This window comes from Rhinopithecus roxellana, chromosome 6, assembly GCF_007565055.1.
Source record: "Rhinopithecus roxellana isolate Shanxi Qingling chromosome 6, ASM756505v1, whole genome shotgun sequence".
NCBI classification, from domain to species: domain Eukaryota; kingdom Metazoa; phylum Chordata; class Mammalia; order Primates; family Cercopithecidae; genus Rhinopithecus; species Rhinopithecus roxellana.
Window position 1 is genome coordinate 60,628,481 of NC_044554.1, and position 24,198 is coordinate 60,652,678.

Below are 24,198 nucleotides of genomic sequence, written 5' to 3' on the forward strand. Positions count from 1 at the left end.
GGACACAAGCTTCACACCAACGCTCGTGAAAAACAGAGCTCCAAGCCATTTACATTCACATTTCAATCATGGTGCCAGGATCCAAATTCAGACTGTTGCGGTCTAAGCAGATGGCATCAGCCAGGTGTATAGAAAGGCCTACAGGCTTTAATTACTTGGGGGGCGTATTAGTCTGTTCTCACTCTGCTAATAAAGACAAAGCTGAGAATGGGTAATTTATAAAGGGAAGAGGTTTAATGAACTCACTGTTCCACATGGCTGGGGAGGCCTCACAATCATGGCGGAAGATGAAGGAGAAGCAGTCATATCTTACATGGCGGCAAGCAAGAGAGAACATGCTCAGGGGAACTCCCCTGTATAAAACCATCACATCTTGTGAAACTTACTCACTATCACAAAAACAGCATGGGAAAGACCTACCCCCAAGATTCAGTTACCTCCCACTGGGTCCCTCCCATGATACGTGGGAATTGTGGGAGCTACAATTCAGAATGAGATTTGGGTTGGGACATAGCCAAACCATATAAGGAGGACAGTCTAGTGGCCAAAGAAAGTCTAATTACAAAGTAAGATTTGTTTGGGAGGCAGATTCTAGACCCCAGAAGAGATTGTATTGAAGGCTCCTCCCAAGACAGGTCCTTGTCCCTTGTCCACTGCCTCTTCTCAGAAGACAGCAGCACTGTAGGGAAGGAAATGGAGATTACTTGTCCAAGAGGAAGTGAAGGAAGGAGACGTTCTCCAGGACTCAGGTTAGCTCCTAGAGTCTTAGCTCTGTCAAAGTGAGAGCAAGAGCCAAGTTTGTCCTGCTCAGTGACCAGTCCTCAGGGCAGGCACATGGTAGATGCTCCATAATTTTTGGTAAATGAATGAATAATAATGATTTTATAATTTGAATTGATCTGGCCTTAATCAATCTCAACATGCCCCCAAAGGGCAAATGTATTTCAGGGAAGATAATGAGATTTGGGACCAGAGATGGCTTTCCCTCACATTCTTTCTTAGTATTTTAAATTTTAGTATATAATATTTAATAAATTTATTAATAAGTATATGTAGAGTCTATATAACAATGTAACATACAAAGCATACTAATGAAACACACACTGCTGAAGCCACCACCCAAATTAAAAATCAGAGTTTTACCAATAAGATAGATGCTGTCTGCATTGTCCTCCCCCAACAGATTCCATGGCCCTGCTCTTGCATGAAAACAACCACTATTTTGAATTTTATGTTTATCATTCCCTGAACTTTTAAAATACCATTTCACCTCCTCATCTGTGTGAATTATTAAGCAGTATGTTGTTTCATTCTGCTTGATTTTGAGTTTAAAAAAGACATATTGATGATAGTCCTTTGAAACTTGCTTTTTATTCAACATTATGTTTCTAAGATTATCCTTGTGTCTATATTTACATTCACTTTTCACCGTCACCTAATTTTCCATTGTGTGAAGATACCAGACTTACTATGCACTCTCTCACTGATGGGCGTGTCGGTTGTTTCAGGCTTTTGATGGGAACATTATGGTTGTGGATATCTTGCATATGACTCTGGGTACACATGTGTGAGAATTTCTCTAGGATGTGTACCTGGAGTGGAATCACTCACCCTATGGTAGATGCAATTTTAACTTTCAAGGTGTTTCCATATTATTTTCCAAAATGCCTGAATATACTCCTGACAAAATAATTATACTTATACTTCTGACATAAGAATCCCCGTGTCTCCACATCCTCACCACCACTTGTTACTCTCGAGTTTCTTAATTTTTGCCAATATAGTATGATATTATGCTCCTAATTTATATTCTCCTGACTATTAATGAAATTGACCTTCTCTTCATATTTCCTCTCTTTAGTTTTGTTGTTTGTATTTCCTCTCTTTAGTGGCATCCTTTCTCATACCTTTTGCTCTTTTTCTTTTGGGTTTTGTCTTTTCTTTGACTTTTTTTTTTGAGATGGAGTCTTGCTCTGTTGCCCAGGCTGGAGGGCAGTGGCCGGATCTCAGCTCACTGCAAGCTCTGTCTCCGCCATTCTCCTGCCTCAGCCTCCTGAGTAGCTGGGACTACAGGCGCCCGCCACCTCGCCTGGCTAGTTTTTTGTATTTTTTTGTAGAGACGGGGTTTCACCGTGTTAGCCAGGATGGTCTTGATCTCCTGATCTCGTGATCCGCCCGTCTGGGCCTCCCAAAGTGCTGGGATTACAGGCTTGCGCCACCGCGCCTGGGCTTCTTTGACTTTTAAGAATTATTTCTGTGTTCTAGATACTAATCTTTGGGTGATTAATATCTTTTCAATGTTTTCTCCAGTTGCTATTTACTTATTTAATGGTATCTTTTGATACCTCAAAATTCTTCTTCCTTTTTGAACAGAAGTTCTTGATTTTAGAGTAGTCAACATGTATCAATCTTTTCTTTTTGTGTTTTAAGAATCTCTTTCTGATTTTGAGTTTGTAAAAATACTCCTCTATCTTATCTTCTAAATGTTTTAAAAATTTTGGCTTTTTGTATTTAAGTCTTCAAGGCACCTGGAATTGATTTTTATGTGATATAAGAGTAGTGATTCACACATTTCCCTGGGTATCCCATTGGGATATCCAGTGGAGTATCTTTGTGTGGATAGACAATTGTCTTGGCACCATTTATTTAAATTAATCCTATCGCCAGTGACTCAAAAGTCACTTCTGTATCAAGAATATGGGTCTACCTAATAAATCTTGAAATCTGGTAAGGCGAGTCCCTTATTTCATTATTCTTGAGTGTCTTTCTTTCATTCTCAATCTGGAGGAAAGATGGCAGTTCCCGTGCCCAAGGTCATAAATAGCAGAGACTTAGAACTCTGACAGTTTGTGTGTGATGCTTGTTGATGAGGGCTGCACCAAGTAGACTATGCCAAAAACATCTGTCTGTGATGCTGAAGTCCCCAATTCAGTGTAGGAAATTCCGAGTCTCTTTTAGCCTTGGGCTATACTTTCAATATCCTTCTAAGTGCTGAATTCCTAAGACAGCGAAACCATCTGACAGGAATGTTAGGGTTTACCCAAGGACAGGATATCAGTGTTTGGCTTGTAAACCAGATGCGGTGGATGCGACAGTCCCGGGAGGGAAGCAGCATGGTCTCAGGATGGCTTGCAGCCGGTGGTGCCATCCTGTCACACATTAGGAAGAGAAAATGAAGCAGAAGAAAAATGCTGCCTGACATGTTCTCAGCAAAGCACTTTTCCATCAAAGCCTCTGCTTCTTGACAAACAGACTCTGAGATGCATCTAGGAATATCTCTGATGTAGAAAAATACAAGGTCAGAAACACGTTGGGTGTGGGAAGAGTCCATTTACTCATCTATACAATCGCTATTTTTTATTGAGTGCCTACTATGTGCCAAGCACTATTCTAGGGGCTGGGATTCAGCCTTGAAGAAAACAGACAAGTTGCTGATGTTCGAATGGGGGAGAGCAGACACTAAACAGCTAAACAAACGAGCCAGATAATCTTACCTATGAATAACAGTTATCTAGAAAGGAAAACTGCATGATGCTCAGGGAAGGATTCTTTGGGGTGGTATGAATGGCAGGAAGTGGCAGCCTTGGCACAATCTGCTGTTTAACTCAGTCCTTCAGCAAAGGCAGCTCAATAGAGCAGCTGGACCAAGGTGTTGTCACCTCTGCTCCCTTATCTTGCAGAGGCCTGGAGTTTTCTTCCATGCTCGTGGAGGTGGTCTTTCACTCACCAGCCTCACACCCTATCCCCCATCCAATCCCTCCTGTGGACTGTGGCGGCCTCCTTAGAGAGCTGCTGCCTGACACTTGCTCTTCAGAATTGCCATTGTGTTCTTCCTGACCAGCCCTATCTGCATGAGCTGTGGGACCATGTGCCCTTGGCTGCCCCAGCCAACCTGGCCTTTCCTGTTTTGCAGTGATGTACCAGGCTGTCCGGGGATTCAGGCTCCATTGCTGGGGCTGTCCTTGACCCATCTGGTGCAGAGAGCTCAGAAACAGAAGCCAGGGGACCTAGGTTCTCATCCTAACTTGCTGTGTGACCTCAGTTAAGCCTGTCTGGACTCCCATCTATAAAATGACAGTTTGTGTGTGATGCTTGTTTATGCACTAGTGGTTCTCTAACTGTTCTGTGGGATCCAGGTCTTTTCTCTCTGCAGAAGTGATTCGAATTTTATCCGAAAACTATTTTTATGGCTGTAATAGAAAAAACAAAACTCCAATAGGTTATACGCCAAATATCAATAGTTTAAAACCCAACATGTTAATTTGTTTTGCTAGGCAAACTCGTTTTTGCACAGATCTTAGAATAAATCTCTTATCGCCATCTGTGTGTGTGTGCATATATATATGTAAGCTATTTATTAAAATGTCATTGATTTGGATGCTTGTAACTCAGTTCTTATTTGGCATGTCTGCACCTAATAAACAGTACCAGCAAGTGCATGACTACAGTGCACACCTTCCCTGAGCAACTCACCGCCAGGTCCGTGCTAGCAGCATGTTCTCAGTGAACGTTGTAATATAGCCTGGGCCTGGCTTTTTTTTTTTTTTTTTTTAAAGTTAAATGTTTTAGTTGGAAAGAACCTTACATTTACAGAAAAGTTGTCAAGATAGTAGAGAGTTCCTGTATATTCTTCACCAGCCTCCCCTAATGTTAACCTTTTACATACCCCTCATTGCATTGGCAGAGGAGGGGAATTAATATTGGTACAATACTGTTACCCAAATTACAGACTTCATTCAGATTGTCACCAGCTCTTCTACTACTGTTTCCAGTCCCCTCCAGGGTCCCACGTGGCATTTAGTTGTCAGGTCTTCTTAGTCTCCTCCAGTCTGTGATGGCTTTCCAGTCTTGTTTTTCATGACCTTGACACCTTAGAAGAGTGCTGGTCATGTATTTTGTAGAATCCCTCTCAATTTGGGTCTGTCTTGTGGATTCTCATGATTAGACTGGGGTTATGCATTCCAGAACTCAGTCTAATCATGAGATGCAGACTGCATGGAGATCTTAATGCATGGAGATCTTGCCCACGAGTAGCGTGACCCAGTCAGCGTTATGGAACACAGCCCAATCAGACCAGTATTTCCCCTCTGTAGCTGGATTGAGGAGGGAACATGGGGACTGAAACCTTGAATGCTTCTGCTTTAATTACCCCGAAAAGGTAAAAAGCATTGGGTGGAGGAGCCCCCTCATTAGGGATCACTGGGGATACTGAGCAGCATTACTGTTGAGAGTGTGAAGGCAGAGGAAAGCTGAGATACAGCTCTTAGTGATGTCCCTTGGCTGAAGCCCCATGGGAAATGGCCAAATTCTATATTTCATATCACTGAAAAATTGGTAAGAGTTGGAAAAGAGGAAGGTTCTGTAAGTCACTGGTCTCACTAATCAGGAATTATTGATACTGTCAGAAATGGAAAGCGTATCTGTGCTTAGAAGGACATATATGAAGTGTGAGTGTGTAAGTGGATGCATATGTGTGTGTGTGACATGGTGTGTGTATGTGAGTGTATGTGTGAGTGCATATGTGTGTATATGACACTGAGTTTGTGAGTTTGTGTGTGTGCATGAGTGTATATGTGAGTATATATGTGACTGTGTGTGTGAGTGTGTGTGTTTGTGGGTGTATGACTGTGTGTTCATGAGTGTTTATGTGAGTATATATGTGACTGTGTGAATGTGTATGTAAGTGTGTGTGTGAGTGTATGACAGTGTGTGTTCGTGAGCGTATATGGTAGAATGTGGATATGTGTGTGAGTGTATGTGTGTGTATGTGTGTATATGATAGTGTGTTTATGAGTGTATATTTTGGATGTATGTGTATGTTTGTGACTGTGTGTGAGTGTATATGTGTGTACATGATAGCATTTGTGAGTGTATATGTATGCGTGTAATTGCGTGTGTGTGAGTGTATGTGATATATGTGTGACTGTGTGTGTGTGAGTGTATGTGTGAGTATATGTGTGACTGTGTGTGTGTGAGTGTATGTGTGAGTATATGTGTATATGATAGTGTGAGTGTATAACAGTGTGTTTGTGAGTGTATATGTGAGTATATGTGTGACTGTGTGTATATGTGAGTGTATGTGTGAGTGTATATGTGTATATGATAATGTGACTGTGTGTACGACAGTGTGTGTTTGTGAGTGTATATGTGAGTATACGTGTGACTGTGTGTATATGTGTGTATGTGTGAGTGTATATGTGTATATGATAGTGTGAGTGTGTACCGACAGTGTGTGTTTGTGAGTGTATATGTGAGTATATGTGTGACTGTGTGTATATGTGAGTGTATGTGTGAGTGTATATGTGTATATGATAGTGTGAGTGTATGACAGTGTTTGTGAGTGTATATGTGAGTATATGTGTGACTGTGTGTGTATGTGAGTGTATGTGTGTGTGTATGTGTGTGTATTTGATAGCATGTGGGTGTGAGTGTATGACAGCATGTGTTTGTGAATGTATATGTGCATGACTGCATGTGTGTGTATGCTAGTGTATGTGTGAGTGTATATGTGTGTATATGATAGCATGTGGGTGTTTGTGAGTGTATGACAGCGTGTGTTTGTGAATGTATATGTAGGTGTGTGCCCGTATGTGTGTGTATGTTAGTGTATGTGTGAGTGTATATGTGTGTATATGATAGCATGTGGGTGTTTGTGAGTGTATGACAGCGTGTGTTTGTGAATGTATATGTAGGTGTGTGCCCGTATGTGTGTGTATGTTAGTGTATGTGTGAGTGTATATGTGTGTACATGATAGCATGTGGGTGTTTGTGAGTGTATGACAGCGTGTGTTTGTGAATGTATATGTGTGTGACTGTGTGTGTATGTTGGTGTATGTGTGAGTGTATATGTGTGTACATGATAGCATGTGGTGTTTGTGTTTGTGAATGTATATGTATGTGTGTGACTGTATGTATGTGTGTATGTTAGTGTATGTGTGAGTGTATATGTGTGTATATGATAGCATGTGGGTGTTTGTGAGTGTATGACAGCGTGTGTTTGTGAATGTATATGTAGGTGTGTGCCCGTATGTGTGTGTATGTTAGTGTATGTGTGAGTGTATATGTGTGTACATGATAGCTTGTGGGTGTTTGTGAGTGTATGACAGCATGTGTTTGTGAATGTATATGTATGTGTGTGACTGTATGTATGTGTGTATGTTAGTGTATGTGTGAGTGTATATGTGTGTACATGATAGCATGTGGGTGTTTGTGAGTGTATGACAGCGTGTGTTTGTGAATGTATATGTATGTGTGTGACTGTATGTATGTGTGTATGTTAGTGTATGTGTGAGTGTATATGTGTGTACATGATAGCATGTGGGTATTTGTGAGTATATGACAGCGTCTGTGAATGTATATGTATGTGTGTGACTATGTATGTGTGTATGTTAGTGTATGTGTGAGTGTATATGTGTGTATATGATAGCATGTGGGTGTTTGTGAGTGTATGACAGCGTGTGTTTGTGAATGTATATGTATGTGTGTGACTGTGTGTATGTTGGTGTATGTGTGAGTGTATATGATAGCATGTGGGTGTTTGTGAGTGTATGACAGCGTGTGTTTGTGAATGTATATGTGTGTGTGACTGTGTGTGTGTGTATGTTGTGTATGTGTGAGTGCATGTGTGTGTATATGATAGCATGTGGGTGTTTGTGAGTGTGTGACAATGTGTGTTTGTGAATGTATATGTGTGTGTGTGTGACTGCGTGTGTGTGTATGTTGGTGTATGTGTGAGTGTAGATGTGTGTATATGATAGCATGTGGGTGTGAGTGTATGACAGCGTGTGTTTGTGGATGTATATGTGTGTGACTGCGTGTGTGTATGTTGGTGTATGTGTGAGTGTATGTATGTGTATATGATAGCATGTGTTTGTGAGTGTATAACAGTGTGTGTTCATATGTGTGGCTGTGTGTCTGTGAGACTGTGGAACCAGCATGTGGCTTGGGAATTGGGTCCTAGGTCCAGCCTAGTTTCATGCATTCAACAACTCTACATCTCAATTTCCTCTTTCGTAAGATGAACCCACCGGTAGGGCTCAGACTGAGTGGTCTAAACAACAGGCATTGATTTCCCAAAGTTCTGGGGGCTAGGAAGGCCAGGAGCAAGGTATCAGTAGGACTGGTTCCTGGTAAGGGCCCTCTTGCTGGCTAGCAGACGGCCACCTTCTCACTGTGTCCTCACAGGGCAGAGAGAGCACTCTGGTCTCTCTTCCTCTTCTCATAAGGACACTAATTCCATCACTGGGACCCTGCTCTCATGACCGTATCTAAACCTAAACACCTCCCAAAGGCCCCATCTCCAAATATCATCACATTGGAGATTAGGGCTTCAACACAGGAAATTTAGGGAGCCAGAAACATTCAGTCCATAACAGGGAGGGAATACAAAAGAGACTTCCCATGAGCCCAGGTGTTCTGAGTGGAACAGACTGAGAGTGGAGGAGGAGCTTGGTGAGTCCAGTCCTTCAGCTGTATCCTTGGATGACTCATCCCCAGAGAGTCCATAGCTCTTCCAGGGAAGAAAACATCAAGGGGCTGACAGAGGGGAGATTAGCCTGTTCTATGAAGCTTGTCACCTTAATGGCCTGATGAAAGGAGGTGACAGAGATAGATCAGAATAATACCGTTGATCACTTAATGGATTGCCACTATCATTAACAGCCTTAATTAGTCCATAATATACTGTACTTCCACAGCAAGTGCCACTGTTAGAAATGGAAATCAGGCCAGCCGCTGGGGCGGCAAGCAGCAGGAATGCAAATGTCCACCACCCCTCAGATCCACACAAAGCCTTCTGACCTTGGAATTCAAGGTACTGGCTCAAGCACAAAATTCACCCTGAGTTTCTAATCAAGCCTGTCTTTGGCTCCTCTCTCTTTACAGTCCTGTTCTCTTCCTCACTGCTCTGACCAATCATTGTAGCTCTTACTGCTTTCACTTCCCTTGATGGTAATGCCACCTTACGTGTGCACATCACTTTGCGCTCTTCCCAACTTGTGTCTTTGAGACTGTGGAACCGGCAGCAGCTTGGGAATTGGGTCCTAGTTCCAGCCTAGTTTCATGCATTCAACAACTCTACATCTCAATTTCCTTACTCATAGGCTGAGCCCTTACCAGTGGGCCATAGCAGCCCCAGCTGCCCAAAATACGCTCCTAGTATTCTTATGGAAACTGTGTATTAGTCCATTTTCAAACTGCTATAAAGAAATAACCAAGACTGGATAATTTATAATGAAAAGAGGTTTAATTGACTCACAGTTCCACATGGCTTGGGAGGCCTCAAGAAACTTACAATCATGGCAGAAAGGGAAGCTGGCACCTTCTTCACAAGGCAGCAGGAGAGAGAGTGCACGTGAAGGAGGAGCTGTCAAACACTTGTAAAACCATCAAATCTCATGAGAACTCACTATCATGAGAACAGCACGAGGGAAACTGCCCCCATGATCCAATCACCTCCCACCAGTCTACTCCCTCGATACGTGGGGATTATGAGGATTACAATTCAGGATGAGATTTGGGTGGGGACACAGAGCCAAACCATATCAGACTGGGACCATGAAATGAGGGCAAAGGAAGCAGCTGCATGAGACTTGGCATCTGGTTACAGTGTAGGTTCTTAATGGGCATCCTTAGTAACAGATGGCTCGCCCCTGTGGCCCATGCTCAGCTCTGCAAACTAAGCTGACACACCTGAGAAGGCATCCCAGTACTTCCTGACCCAGAGGCACTGGGTGTGGTCCTAACCTGAGGGGAAACATCTGTTGGTCTCTCCAGTACCCTCAGGCTCTCAGCTGGGCCCATCTCTCTTGACCTGTACCTGAGCTGGGCACACAGGGTTGGCAGTTGGTTTGGGAAGTATGAGCGAGAGAGGGAGGTGGACCTTGAGATTTTTGTCAGATGAGGAGACTTAGAACCAAACCTCCCCATGGTTCAGTCTGCTACTGGGAGTCAGAAAGGGTGTCTTCTTGTCAAAGGTCCTAATAAAGCACTTTCTCTGCCTCTCAGATATTGATTCATCATCTTTAATTTTTGGACAGGGCATGCACATCATATACTCTTTCCAACCACAGATCGACTGCCGTTATTTCCTTCATCATCTTCCTCTTTAAATATATCATGAAGGAATTACAGTGGCTGGGACCATCTATTTCCCTGGAACCAATGCTGAAAGGGGGCTGGGATAACGAATGTCCTATTAGAGTAAAGTAATGTTCTCCCCTGAATTGAAATGTGCCTTTCTGGTCACCCAGCCCCTTTGATGGTGAAGAGGCAGGAAGCAGTGGAGTGCTGTCTGTGGAGTGAGAAGGAGGACGCTAGGGAGAAGCTGCCAGGCAGAAGAGCCATGGGGTAGCCAGGAACACAGGCCATGACCAAGTTTATGGTTTGCTTTGGTGCCAGAGATTCTTGAGCAAGATGAAGGGCATATTTCTTGGTTGTGATAGTGATAGTGAATGTTTCTCGAGTGCTAACCATTTATCAAGTGTTAAGCCAAGATTTCAAGATAAGCCTAAGCACCTTGCAACCATCCCATGAGGTGGGCGTTGCTACTGTCTCCATTGTACCATGAGGGGAGGTTAAGTCACCTGCCAGGGAGACAAAATCATAGATGTGGGGTTTGAACTAAGCTTTACTGGACTCCAGAGCCCTTTGCTCACTCACTCCTCTAGGCCACTGCCTTTCAAATACTTTTGGCTGCAACCCACGGTAAGAAATATGTTTTACCTGTGACCCACTGTCCACACACACATTTGAAATTAAACATTTTCACAAAATAATACTTATTTTTACTAGTGTGTGATATATTCTGACTTTTGAAAATTTCCATTCTTTATTTTCTAAGAGACAGGATCTCCTTTTACTTAGGCTGGAGTGTAGTGGTGCGATCTTAGATCACTGCAGCCTCAAACTCCTGGGCTCAAGCAGTCCTCCTGCCTCAGCCTCCCCAGTAGCAGGAATTACAAGCATGGGCCATAACACCTGGGTAATTTAAAAAATTTTTTTTTGTAGAGATGGGGTCTTGCTGTGTTGCTGAGACTGGTCTTGAACTCCCGTCCTCAAACAATCTTCACCTTGGCCTCTCAAAATCCTGGGATTACAGGTGTGCTCCACCTCGCCAGGCCCTCATTCTTTTTAAAAAAGGCTTGTTGGACTCACCACATTGATTTCACAACTTACTGGTGGATTGTGAACCCTCAGTTTGGAAACCCTTCCCCTTGGTGCCTGCGAAAGTCATTTTAACCACAGAGAGCAGTTCTAATATGGCCTCTGAGACTGGGCTGGAATTTCTAGGAGGAGAGAATTTCCCCAGCTTGATTATGCAGCATTTGGGTCTGGGGCAGACTCCAGAGGCTGCTTCGTGTGAAGTGGGGGTTGGGGGCAGGTGAGCCAGCACATCTGGCAGCTGGAATTAAGATACGCTTTGCTGTGTTTCATGTGTGTTAGGGCACTCTGGGGGCTCTGAACTTGCATGTGAAGATTCCTGCCCTTGAGGAGTTTATGATCTTTCTCAAAGAGCATCTCTGTGTGAAACAGCAGAAAAACAATACCAGACAGACGGAATCCTGCAGGAAACTGAAGGAACATGGAGGAGCTTCATCATTACTTGTTCACACGCAAGCCTTCCCACAAACAGAGCCACAGTCTTATATGAGCTGCCCTTCTACTTAAAACATATTTCTTCTCCCTCCTCCTCCTCCTGCAGGACTAAAAAGATTCAATGGCAGACCATTGAAATTCTCCCTCCCACCCTGTCCCCATTCACCTAATACTCTTCTCTGGAGGTCACCAGCCCTTTTAGTTGATTGTGTATCCTTCAAGAAATAGTCTAGCACATATAAGCATGTGTAAATTAATTTTTTTAACACAAATTGTATCATTTCATACTCACTGTTTTGCATCTAGCACTTTCTATCTAGCACATTTTGTATCTAGCACTTAATTTGTCTTGGAGATCACTGCATAGCAATACAGAGTTCCATGTTGGTTTTTTTTGGAACTTTCTAAAAATTTCTGTTTGGGTAAACCGTAGTTTCTTTAACCAGCCACTTATGGATGAAACATTGAGATTATTTGTAATCTTTTGCTGTTATAAAAACTGAAGCAGTGAGCAACCTCCTTGCACTCTGGGATGTGCCTAGACGTGGTGAGGTGGGCCCAGGAAGGCGTTTGCCTGTATCCCTGCTCTGTGCCTCCCATGCCCCCCATCCCTCACCCTCAACTTCAAGTCTGTCTGCCTCTTCCCTAGTTTCTGTCTGCTACCTCCAGGACCCTGTGCATGCTGTTCCTTCTCCTTGGAATATCCCTTCTCCCTGGCTGACTCCTAACTCACCTTCTGGGTGTCAGCTTGAGAAATCCTTTCTTAGGGGCAACTCTGTTCATCCCAGCATTCTGTAGACTTGTGATCAATCACTTAATACTATACAGGGTGACCCTAAGGTTTGTATGCTGTTGGGAATTTTAATATGTTTATTTCTATAATACAAACAATCTGCAAGAAGGAAAAGAGAGGAAATTTAATCATAATTTACTATATTTAATTACTGAAATGTTGGCTTTCGACATATCCAGCATCATTTTAGATATATTTGGATAGAACCATTCCGTATAGTGAAGGGTTTATTACCTAGAAAATTAAAGAAAGAAATTAGAACAAATGAATCATTAAAAATTTCATTGAAATCTTGAGTAAATTCATTCTCTGTCACACTTTGCAATTTGCTTATATATTATATAGAAGCGAATTTATTAAAAACTCAAACTGCACAAGAATTACATGGATATCCTAATTTATTTATTTATTTATTTATTTATTTATTTATTTATTTTTTACCATATTTCATCTAAAACACACACACTTTTCCCCACATTTAACATTTCTGAAAGGGGGATGTGTCTCACTGTTAAATGCTATCTTATGATGCTGTGGGTTGGACAAGAGCGTTGACTGCTGTGATCATTGTCTGAGCATGCACAGACTTGGTCATGGGTGCTTATGTTGTCATCCCTCCAATGGATTTAGGTGCATGATTGACATTGCATATCTGGGGTTTAGTTTATATTTAAAATACCTTTTAAAAAACAATATTACTCTAATTTGGTACCAAAACAAAAAGTTTATATAGAAAGAAAACAGAACAGGAGGGTATCAATTTGATGCTAGCAAGCAAAGCAAATTTTTTATCATTTGAAAGTAAAAGCTCACTATTGTCTTGCAAAGTAACAACAAAATGCTTTACAAGACTAGTAGCCTGAATTGTGTCCCCCTTAAATTCACATGCTGAAGCTCTAACCCCCAATGTGACTGTATTTCAAAATAAGGCCTTTGCGGAGGTAATTAAGGTTAAATAAGGTCATATGGATAGACCCCTCATCCAACATGACTGGTGTCCTTACAAGAAGAAGAGATACCAGGGATGTGTGAGCACAGAGGAAAGGCCATGTGAGGATGCAGCAGGAAGGTGACCATTTGCAAGTCAAGGAGAAGGCCTCAGGAGAAACCAAAGCTGCCTGCACCTTGATCTTGAACTTCGTTCTCCAGAATTGTGAGAAAATAAAAACCTCTGTTGTTTAAGCCACCCAGGCTGTGGTATTTTGTTATGTCAGCCTAAGCAGATTAACATAAGGACAAAGAAAGAAAGAGTTCACAAGGAGATGAAGCTATGTTACAGTTACATTAGTTTGCAAGAATTGTGTATCACAGGCAAGCATGGAAGCATCAACATCCATTTGCATGATGAATGTCAAGAACTTGGAAGAAAGTCTTGGAAGCAATAGCGGAGCACACTTTTAGGAAATATGACCTCATCCATCATCCATCCATGGTGCCATTTTCAAGTCTGAGTTGGAAAGTGATTCAGAAGACTTCAACACTGACTAAGAAGTTTTAGGGATAGTGTAATTAATTTATTTTGCTTTTATTCCCCTTTTTGCCTGTATAAGAGCAAGACAAACTAAATGATTCTAAAAGAGTTTTTCAATGAATCTAAAAGTTGTAAGTGACAAGAAGTAATTGTGTTTAATTGGCGGTGCCCCCCCCCCCTTTTTTTCTTCAGCAGACATAAGGCAATGGTGTGTCACAAAGTCAATAGTGTCCTGGATTTGATGAAACTTGGTGTAAACATGGTGTATTGGTCAGCTTGGGCTGCCATAACAAAATATTGCAGATTGGGTAACTGAAAAACATTGATTTTTCTCATACTCTTGGAAACCGTAAGTTCACGATCGAGGAGCCAGCATATGTGGTTTCTGGTGACGGCTCTCTTTCTCGCTTGCAGATGGCTGCCTTCTCTCTGTGTGCTCTCGTAACCCCTTTTCTTTGTACATGCAGAGATAGCAAGCTCTGGTCTTTCTTCCTCTTCTTATAAGGACACCAGTCACATGACCTCATTTAATCTTATTACCTCCCCAAAGGCCCTATCTCCAAATACAGTCACATTGGGCTTAGGGCCTCAACAAATTAATTTTAGGGGGATGCGATGCATTCTGTAACCTATGGTTATTTAGTGTAAGTTTTTCCTACCAACTGAAAAATCCCTGAAAGCCACAACTTCTTTGATTGTCGGTTCTATGCTGATCACGTCTTCTCTGGTCACTGTGTACCTCAGCACCCAGCACGTGGTCTGGCACGCAGTAGATACTCCATGAACATCTGTTGGCTCACTGCAATCTCTTCCTGATCCTCTGCAAGAACAGAGCACCATTTCTGCTTTGGGAAGTAATAACAGAGATCTTTCATATATGCTTCAGACGCTGGTGTCAAGGTCAAATCCTGTCTTGGTTGTAATTACTTATCATAAGTGATAGTGCAATGCTAGAATGTTGGAGCTCTGCAGTCCTTAGAAATCTAGCCGAATCCCCTCAACTCACAGATGAGGAACTTGGGCAGTGTTCTTACCCCAAGCCAGTTAGAGAAAGGGCTGGGGCTGGAGCTTGGGTCTCCTCTGTGGTGCCCTTTCTACCCATGACTCTGATCAGTGGTCTGGAAAGTTACAAGTGTCACACGGAACTGGGTGCCGTGGCTTTTAAGACTTTTACAATTTGAGTATAGAAGCCAGGAAATTTATCATTGGAAAAATTGCATGCATTTTTTTCCTAGCTATAGATGAAAACTTTAACATTATTTTGGAGAAGATTAATCCTTTGTTCTGCAAGACCCCTTGAATGGCCCCTTTGGTTCCATCCATGCTGGGGAACTGGGTGGGGGGTGGCGGGGGCAGTGTTGACTCAACGCAGAGGTAAAGCCTGGAAAGATAAATGTTCTTTTTAGGAACATTTTACTACTGGTGATTGTGGGGGCGCATGGTTCTTGGCAGGGCTTCAGGGAATGAGGGACAAGCTGAGTGGCAAATATTATATTTTACTTTGCCTGAATTCTTGCTTTTTCTTATACACACAATGATGTCAGTGTATTCATGGTCATGATGGTGAGAGATCGGGGAGGTTGGGAGATGCTTTCAGGAAAATAGAAACAGAGAGAGGACACAAGAGCATGAGGTTTGATCTTCCCTTTGCACTGGAAGTGGAAACTGAGGCACAGGCTACCCTGCTATAGAAAATTAGCACAAAGGTCTAAGGACTGGAAGAATTGTCACTGTCCCTTTTAAATGAGAAGCCCTGGATCTGGGCACCCGGAATGTGGAGGAGATGGATCAGCACTGAATCTCAGGCAGAGAAGCTATTCTAGGTCCACTGGCCTGGGTTATAAGGTCTGGGGGCCCCAGGCTCGGCACCATGAAGGGTGTTTTCAGTCCATCCTTGGATGGTGAACTTTGATATGACCCGGATGCTGCAGAGTTGCTGCTCTGGGACGCCAACCCCTAGAGCACCATGTGAGGGGTGCCCCACTAGAACTGGGAAGTGCTGGACACTTGGGTGTAATTCCTGAGGACCTTAGAGATTTCTGGAGACTTGAAAAGATAAGATGTCTTGTGATTAAGCAGACTGGGGCTCAGAGTCATTGCTCTTTGTACGTTGAATGTCAGTGAGCATTTGTCCCCACAGGCTAAGACATTCTGGTTAGACACACACAGAGCATCTCTTGCTCCCTCTAAGCTCAAAATGCTTCCTTACCATTATTATTATTATTTTTTATTTCATGTGATCAAGGTAAAAAGGGTAAAAGAGAGTGAAGATGTGATAGCCCAGAAACCATGGGTACAAATGGTCAGCATTTTTTTTTTCTTTTTTCTGTTTTTTGAGACAGAGTCTTGCTCTGTCACCCAGGCTGGAGTGCAGTGGTGCAATCTTGGCTCACTGCAATCTCTGCCACCTGGGTTCAAGTGATTTTCCTGCCTTAGCATCCAGAGTAGCTGGGATTACAGGCACGGACCACCACCCCGTTAATTTTTGTATTTTCAGTAGACATGGGATTTCACCATGTTGGCCAGGCTGGTCTCGAACTCCTGACCTCAAGTGATCTGCCTGCCTCAGCCTCCCAGAATGCTGGGATTACAGGTGTCAGCCACCATGCCTGACCCTGGCATTTTCTTGTATAGGAGTTTTACCAAGATTGTCTCAGTCTTCCAACCATCCTAGGCCTAGACTGCTATGATGTGTGTTGATCTGCTCATGACCTCATGGGGTAAGCAGTGATGGGGACAGGGCTGTGCCTGGCATGACAGCTGCCCGTGATAGAGGGACAGATATGGGGAAACCGAACCACAGTCTCTCTTGCACACACAGCTGTGTAGGGAGGAGGCTGTGCACTGGGAGCGGAGGCTTCGTCATGGCAGACCCTGGGGGTGGATGAGAGCCCAGGCTTCAGCCTGGGCCCTGGTCAAAAGCTGTCAGGAAGCACTGCTATGAAAGACAGTGGAGCCCAGCTGACTGGGGGGCTGTGGGCAGACTCTAGTACTGTTGGAGGCCACCAAACTCCTGCTTAGTATCTATTTTTGGATTTAGGAGTTGGAACCAAGGTAGAAAACTTTATAGTGGGGAGAAAGAAACTGAGCCACCGTAGAAGCTTCCTGTCTCAGGATTAGTTCAGGATCTGGGCAGGGAGTGGAGGATGGAAGTCTCTGTAGTCAGCCCATTGGAGATGGGGAGGCAAAGGTGTGAGAGATGAGGCAAAGCCTCCCACCTGCGGTTTTGGGATGTCTTGTCCTCATTTTCAGTTATTTGCTTGTTGATGGATTTTCTGCTGGAGTAACTACATCACAGGTGGGGAAACTGAGGCATAGGACGAGCCAATGCTAAAGCTGCCAAGGGTTTCTCATAGACTTGGAAGACAAGCATGGCTTCTGTCAGTCTTCCAGAATTTTCTTAGGCAGGAGCTGGGACGAGGGGCAGCTGAAAGCAAGTCTGGGGGCATCTTTGCTAATATTTTATTCCCAGTTAAAGAGCACTTCAAGTGTCTGAGAACGTCGTGTGGCCTTCCTCTTGTGCAGGTTGTGGAAAATTGCATTCTCCTGTGCTCAAGGAAACTAAGGAGAGCCTGGTATGTGCAGGACCCTGCTCTGGTATCTTTGTCAATTCCCCTGTGACAGCTGCAGATTCAGAGACCACACTTCAATTATGGACCCACCAGGTGAAGGGGTCCTTGGACAGGGCCATCATGTATCGAGGAGGTAATTCATCCTTTTCATAGCCACGGAAAGGGGAAGGTGTGAATACAAACTGTGGTCCTGGTCTGAGAGTGGGATGGGGGATGAGGAACGGGAGAGGGGATAGACAGAGAAAGAGAAGGGTGAGGGAGCTGAGAGCCAAGGGAATGATCAAAAGGCTCTTTGGGAATGGACTTGTAGAACCAGCTATCTCTGCATTCCCTCTCGCTCATCCTTGTCATTCCAAGCATTTCTACAAAGCACTGTTTAGGCATCAAACAATACCAAGAAGACTTGAGGCAATAGCTTCCTGGGAGGGAGCACGTGCATGTTGGGGAAGGTGGATAGAGCAGAATTCTTCCCGAGTCCCTCCCCACCTCCTGCATCCTTTGCATGCAGCTAGCTGTGGTCTCTGCAGCCTCATTCAAATAGCAAAGGTGAGGGCTGGCTTGGGTTTGCCCAAGGGAGACGAGAATGATTCAGTGCCTGAGGCCAGTGGCATTTTGGGAAGAGAATGAAGCTCAGAGAACTGCTAGGCTGGGAAGTTCTTTCTCTGCTCAAACAAGGCCACCTTATTGCAGTGCAGTGGGGGAAGCATGTGGGGTGGCATCATATGAAATCTGACCTTCTACGGCTTTACATGAATCTGGAAGGGCAACAGCAGAGCAGGGTTTTGGCAGGTGACTGGCTGCTACTGCCTGGGCCTTGTATGGCTGGGCTTTGAAGCCCACTTGCCTCAGGGCATTTGAGCATTTGTATAGCAACCACGGGATGGAGCCGAGAGTGTGGGACAATAGCCAATCTATCACTCTTGGGGGATATTCCTTGATGAGGTCTCTGAAGCTCACAGATTCTAGGAAAACCATACTCTAGAAGCCCCATACCTGGAACATCAGACTATAGGGGATCTCCCAACCCATGTGGCTGGAAGTCCAGGCTGCTGGTGCCTCAGCTTCCCTGCTTGACTTGGGGTAGCCCCTTCTCTCCTCTGCCCCCTGCCTGGTTTCTTGTGGTCCCTAATTCCTAGGCCCCTGCACTCTCAGAAACCTCTTGGCTAAGGAGCTTTACTGGCATTTGGCTATGAAACCTTCAGTTTGCTTGGAGTTTTGTGCAGAGCTGAGCCAACCTGGGTGTTAGATGGGAGGCTTTGAACTGAAAGTTTCTTGCGCTCATTTTCCATCCTTATTGCAAGATGGTGGATGCTTTCCTCACACCTCCGTCTGCACATTGGAGTCTTTTGAAGGGGATGCCCACTCCTGAAGCTCTCTACCTTCTGAGTTCTGTTGAGAGGGCTTCTCCTAACAGATCCCTGGAGCCTCCTCCTCCATCCCCCAGCCTCCTGGAAGAGTTGCATCCTATCTTTGCTGCCTGCAGATAAATACTTGGCATTCATTTACCTATTTCAAGTTCAATAACCTGGCCCTTGGAAAATTCCTGTGTTGTTAAGTATTAAACATGGAATTTTCTGATGCTGTTGCGTGATTTTGCATCTTCTGGGGTTAGTTGGGGATTTGAGTCCAGCCTGATAGAGGCATGGAGCAAGGTGCAGGGCCGTGGGGTCAGAAACAGCCCGTCCTAGGGAGCTGAGGAATTGTCATGGCATTTCTTCCTCTTCAGTCCTCCAGGAAACCTCTTAGCAATGTCAGCTCACATTGTTTTTTCCTTCTAATTGCTGGGAACTTTGTGTGTTCTAGCTCTTGGTTATTTTGAATCTAGTACTGTATTTTGTCTTAGAATGTTTCATCCTGTGGGTGTATCATCCAGCCAATTTACAAGCTCCTGGGGACAGGGGCTATATCCCTAAATCCAAGTATACAGTTCAAAAAATCTATTCAAGTTCTTACTCTGTGCCAGGTGCTGTGCTGGCATTGAGAGTGCAAAACTAAGTATGCTATGACCTTTGACCCCAAGGAGGAAGCAATGGACACATGACTTCAGCAGAGCACAGTGACTGTATTAGGGTTCTCTAGAGGGATAGAACTAATAGGATAGGTATATATATAAAGGGAAGTTCATTAAGTATTAACTCACACCATCACAAGGTCCCACAATAGGCTGTCTGCAAGCTGGGGAGCAAGGAGAGCGAGTCCAAGTCCCAAAACTGAAGAGTTTGGAGTCCAGTGTTCGAGGGCAGGAAGCATCCAGCACAGGAGAAAGATGTAGGCTGGGAGGCTAGGCCAGTCTCGTCTTTTCATGTTTTTCTGCCTGCTTTATATTCTAGCTGCACTGGCAGCTGATTAGATGGTGCCCACCCAGATTAAGGGTGGACCTGCATGCCTTTCCCAGCCCACTGACTCAAATGTTAATCTCCTTTGGCCACACCCTCACAGACAGACCCAGAATCAATATTTTGCATCCTTCAAAGCTGAGACTCAGTATTAACCATCACAGAGGCCATCATGACAAGGCATGCATGCACATCCACACGTCCCAGACTACATGAGAGGTGGTGACCAGAGGGGGATCTCAGAGGGGCTCCTTGAGAAGGTGAGACCTGAGTGAGGCCTGCAAGAGTGAATAGAATTAGGTGGAAAAGGGAGAGGGCAATATTCAGAGACAGCAGCATGTACAAAGGCCCAGGGGCACTTGTTCAGTAATCTAGAGGAAGTTCTATGTTTCTGGAGTATTGAATTTAAGGCAAAGAATGGGACAGGATGGTGTGGATAAGTATAGCTTTCTGTGTGTGTGTGTGTAGTGTGTGTGTGTGTGTGTTGGCACAGTGCTGCTGTGTGTGTGTGTGTGTGTGTTTTGTGCCAGACCCCTACTTACTTCAGTAGGGATGGAACCATGTTAGAGAGGCCAAAGAATAGACCTGGAGCCAGTGAATGAGACATAGGGTTTGTTGAGGCCTTACATACGGGTAGACTAGTGGCAGTGGGCTGGACAGGAGAACTGCTGTTTGTAAAAAGCATGCAGTTTATATAGCATTTTCACTTAGCACCCTCCACCCAGGAACCTCCACCTAGCAACCTCCGTTTAACCCTAAATAAAGGACCTTGATGCCCTGTGTGCCCTGCATTCTAAGGAATGGGCCAAGGGTTTAGATGACCCTCATAGATAAGGAATGAGGCTCCAGGCTGGCCACTCCTGGATTTCTTAGCTTGGAACTCCAAAACCAGCACTCTTCTTAGACCACAGGGCCAGTCTCAGGGTATGCTTAAGTTATTGCTGTCAGATGCATCTGTCATGCACTGTGTGTTTATTACTGTCAGGTGCAACTGCCACGCACTGTGTTTTTTTTGTGTGTGTGTGGTACAGTGCAGTGCATGCACGCGCGCGCGCGCACGTGTGTGTGTGTGTGTGTGTGATGTGCTGGAGCTGCTGTATGTGCTTAGTGGGAGAGCCTAACCTGATTCCTTGGGTGACAAGGGAGAAGATTCTGATGGGAGGAGGTGAATCACAGGTTTGCATTTCGGAAAACTCAGTCTGTAGAAAGATGGACAGGCCGTGGGGACATGGAACGAAGCTACTTCAGTGGTCCACCAAAAAGATGATGAGGGTCAGAGTTAGGGAAACAGCTGGGGGAAAACGTGAAAAATACTTCAGAGATAAAATGGTCTGGACCAGATCCTTACCTTTAACTATTCAGTGCCTGAATATATCCTTGATGACACAGTAGACTGAGACAGGAACAATCCGCACAAGAATGAGAACCTTGGTGGGGCGCGGTGGCTCATGCCTGTAATCCCAGCACTTTGGAAGATCAAGGAAGGCGGATCACAAGGTCAGGAAATTGAGACCATCCTCGCCAATATGGTGAAACCCTGTCTCTACTAAAAATACAAAAATTAGCCTGGTGTGGTGATGGGTGCCTGTAATCCCAGCTACTCAGGAGGCTGAGGCAGGGAAATCGCTTGAACCTGGGAGGTGGAGGTTGCACTGATCCGAGATCGCACCACTGGACTCTAGCCTGGTGACAGAGTGAGACCCCATCTCAAAAAAAAAAAAAAAAAAAAAAAAAAAAAAAAAAGAGAGAGAGAGAGAACTTCAAGCCCCACTGTTTTCTCAATCACCTGGAGCAAATTGTGTTTGTCCTCCTCTGTCTCAGGCAATTTTAGATCTTTGTTGTCTGCAGCCCACTCAGAACACTGGCTTCATTGATTTAATTTCTCTCTCCCCATCTCTTCACCCACCTCCCCCTATATACTGACTGCCCTTGACCCAGGAATATTTTGAGTTGAAGGGAGTGTGGAAAGCCTGATTAGGATGGAGGATGCCTTGGATAAGAACAGACACAGATTTTCCCTCCTTGTGATGTTCCCAGGGTTGAAGCTGGGGTTCTGTCTGCCCACCTTCCAGTCCATGTCAGCCTAGAGACTCAACTCTGTGTCCTGAGAACACAGAGATTAGAAGAGCTAATCTCTGGCACCAAATGCTGTAAAAGGACCACAGTGGGTCCCAGATAGTTTCCACTGGTCTTCAGCAAAATGGGGAAAATGTGGAGGCTCTCGTATTTTTCATAAGTCTAAATTTATTCCGTTTTAAGTTTCTGCTTTTATCCTGAGATTCTCTTCTTCCCATCTTGTGGTGTTAACAAGTCATTTAAAAAATGAAATGATAGGGATAATGGGATTTATTTTTAATGTGCTTATTTGGCAAAATATAAACTTGGCGATTTTGTGTTTATCTACCCTCCCCCAGATTATTTTGAAATTTTCTTGGCAGGTGAAATCTCAGAGCCTGGGAGCTGTTGAGATAGATGCTACATTTCTATCCTGGGAGGTAGATAATGAGTAAGAGCCTAACTCTGGAACCAGGCACATCTAAGCTCATACTCAGCGCCAGCATTTGCTCACTGTGTGATGACTTCTGGGCTTCAGGTTCCTGATCTGTAAAGTGGGAATAATATAGTAGCTACTTTATAGGGTTGTGAGGATCAAATGAGTTAATGTGTATCCTCTATTATTACTTCTAAAGAGTTCCATTACATGTATCATTTTCTTGTCTACCATGAGCTCTAATTTCAGAAATTCTACCCAAGAATTCTACCCAAGACTGCTCTTCCTTCACTATTTTTTTTTTTTTTTTTTGAGATGGAGTGTAGTTCTGTTGCTTAGGCTGGAGTGCAGTGGTGTAATCTCGGCTTGCTGCAACCTCTGCCTCCCGGGTTCAAGTAATTCTCCTGCCTCAGCCTCCTGAGTAGCTGTGATTCCAGGTGTGTGCCACCATGCCTGGCTAATTTTTGTATTTTTAGTAGAGATGGGGTTTCACCATGTTGGCCAGGTTGGTCTTGAACTCCTGACCTCAGGTTATCCACCTGCCTTGGCCTCCCAAAGTGCTGGAATTACAGGCATGAGCCACCACGCCTGACCTTCCTCCACTAATTAATCCAATCTCTCTCATATTTCTTCAGCATTTAGAGTTTTGATGAAAGGTATAAGTAGAAAAGAAAGGAATTGAAAGGAGAGTGCTTAAAGTTGGAACATCTGACTATGTCCCTTAGTGTAAGATCAGCCCTACTTCCAAGCATGTAGCTTCTTGGCTTGGACATGTAGCATAGATTTAATCATCCCAGGAATAATGAGGAGAGGTGGGTGAGGAGCAGACGAGACCATGGGGTTTGGGGAGGGTCTATGGAGTTGAGTGTCAGGGTGAAGATATTTTAGTGAAAGGCTCATTCAGGGACATAGCTACCCTGGGATCTCAGGGTAAAAGATCAGATAAGAGCATTTGGAAAAGCTTCCAGTCTGGGGTACCATCTAGAGCAGACACTCACTAGACAATGTGCTCATTCCTCCCTCTAGAGCTTGGCTTAGCTAAATGGTCTACTGGAAATGCCATATCTCCCCACTCCCCATCCAAAAAATACCCTTCCTACAAGATTATTCAGTTCAGGTGATTCATTAAACACTTGTTAAGTATATTATCTTCTAGGAACCAGCTACTGGGCCCAGTTTTCAGGACTCAATAGGACTAAGGCACCTTAAGAGTAAGGGCTGTGCCTCTTAAACTGTATGTGTCTCATGGATACACAAAGTAATGAGATAAATTGATCAGTTTTTCAAAGCATCAATATGAGTTGAAGATTGAAGAAAGAAAGTAAAGGAAAGCAATTTAAATGCCAAGTAATTTAAACTAATATTCTTATTTTAAAACAAACAGATCCATTATGGAACAGGGGCAAAATTTGCATGTATTTAAAAAATAAAACGTGAGATTTCAAAGAAATTTTACGCAAGTGGTTGAGTCTTTTGGATTACATCCCAGACACTTGGGAATACACACGTTAATTATCTGCCACTATGGGTGCTCTGGTTTAAAAGTCTGAAAATTCTTTCTGTGTGTCATGGGAAGAAGTTGAAGGGTTTTAGTTAGGGAAGAGTCACAATAAAGGTTGCAGTTTAACAATGTCACTCTTGAGGAATACCAGGTAAACTTACAGATCAAACACTTAATTTATTTCTACTCCCTCCAAAAACTCCGCTGACATGACCATAAAGAGTCAAATAAAAAAGCAAAAAACAAATGAACAAACAAACAAACAAAAAACCCAAAATGGACAAACAATGTTTACAAAATTGAGGAAGCTGGAAAAACAACGGGCACATGACAAATGACTTAGCAGTGCAGAGAAAGTTAAAACTCTGCTGGGGAAAAACCAAGAATCAAAGTGATTTGCAGAAAGAACCAGAAGTCAGAAGCAATAGAGTCTGAAGTT

The 24,198-nt window shown here is 43.8% G+C and overlaps 1 protein-coding gene across 1 annotated transcript in view; it reads left to right on the top strand.

The window, feature by feature from the left end:
* Positions 1–4,979: 4,979 nt before the first annotated feature.
* PLXNA4 (plexin A4) overlaps positions 4,980–24,198 on the top strand; it is a 522,503-nt gene continuing 503,284 nt past the window's right edge. Inside the window, exons 1-2 of the mRNA XM_030933216.1 lie at positions 4,980–5,158; positions 8,697–8,812. Coding sequence (XP_030789076.1) covers positions 8,755–8,812 — 58 coding nt within the window. The 5' untranslated portion in view covers positions 4,980–5,158; positions 8,697–8,754. The remainder of the gene's footprint in view (positions 5,159–8,696; positions 8,813–24,198) is intronic.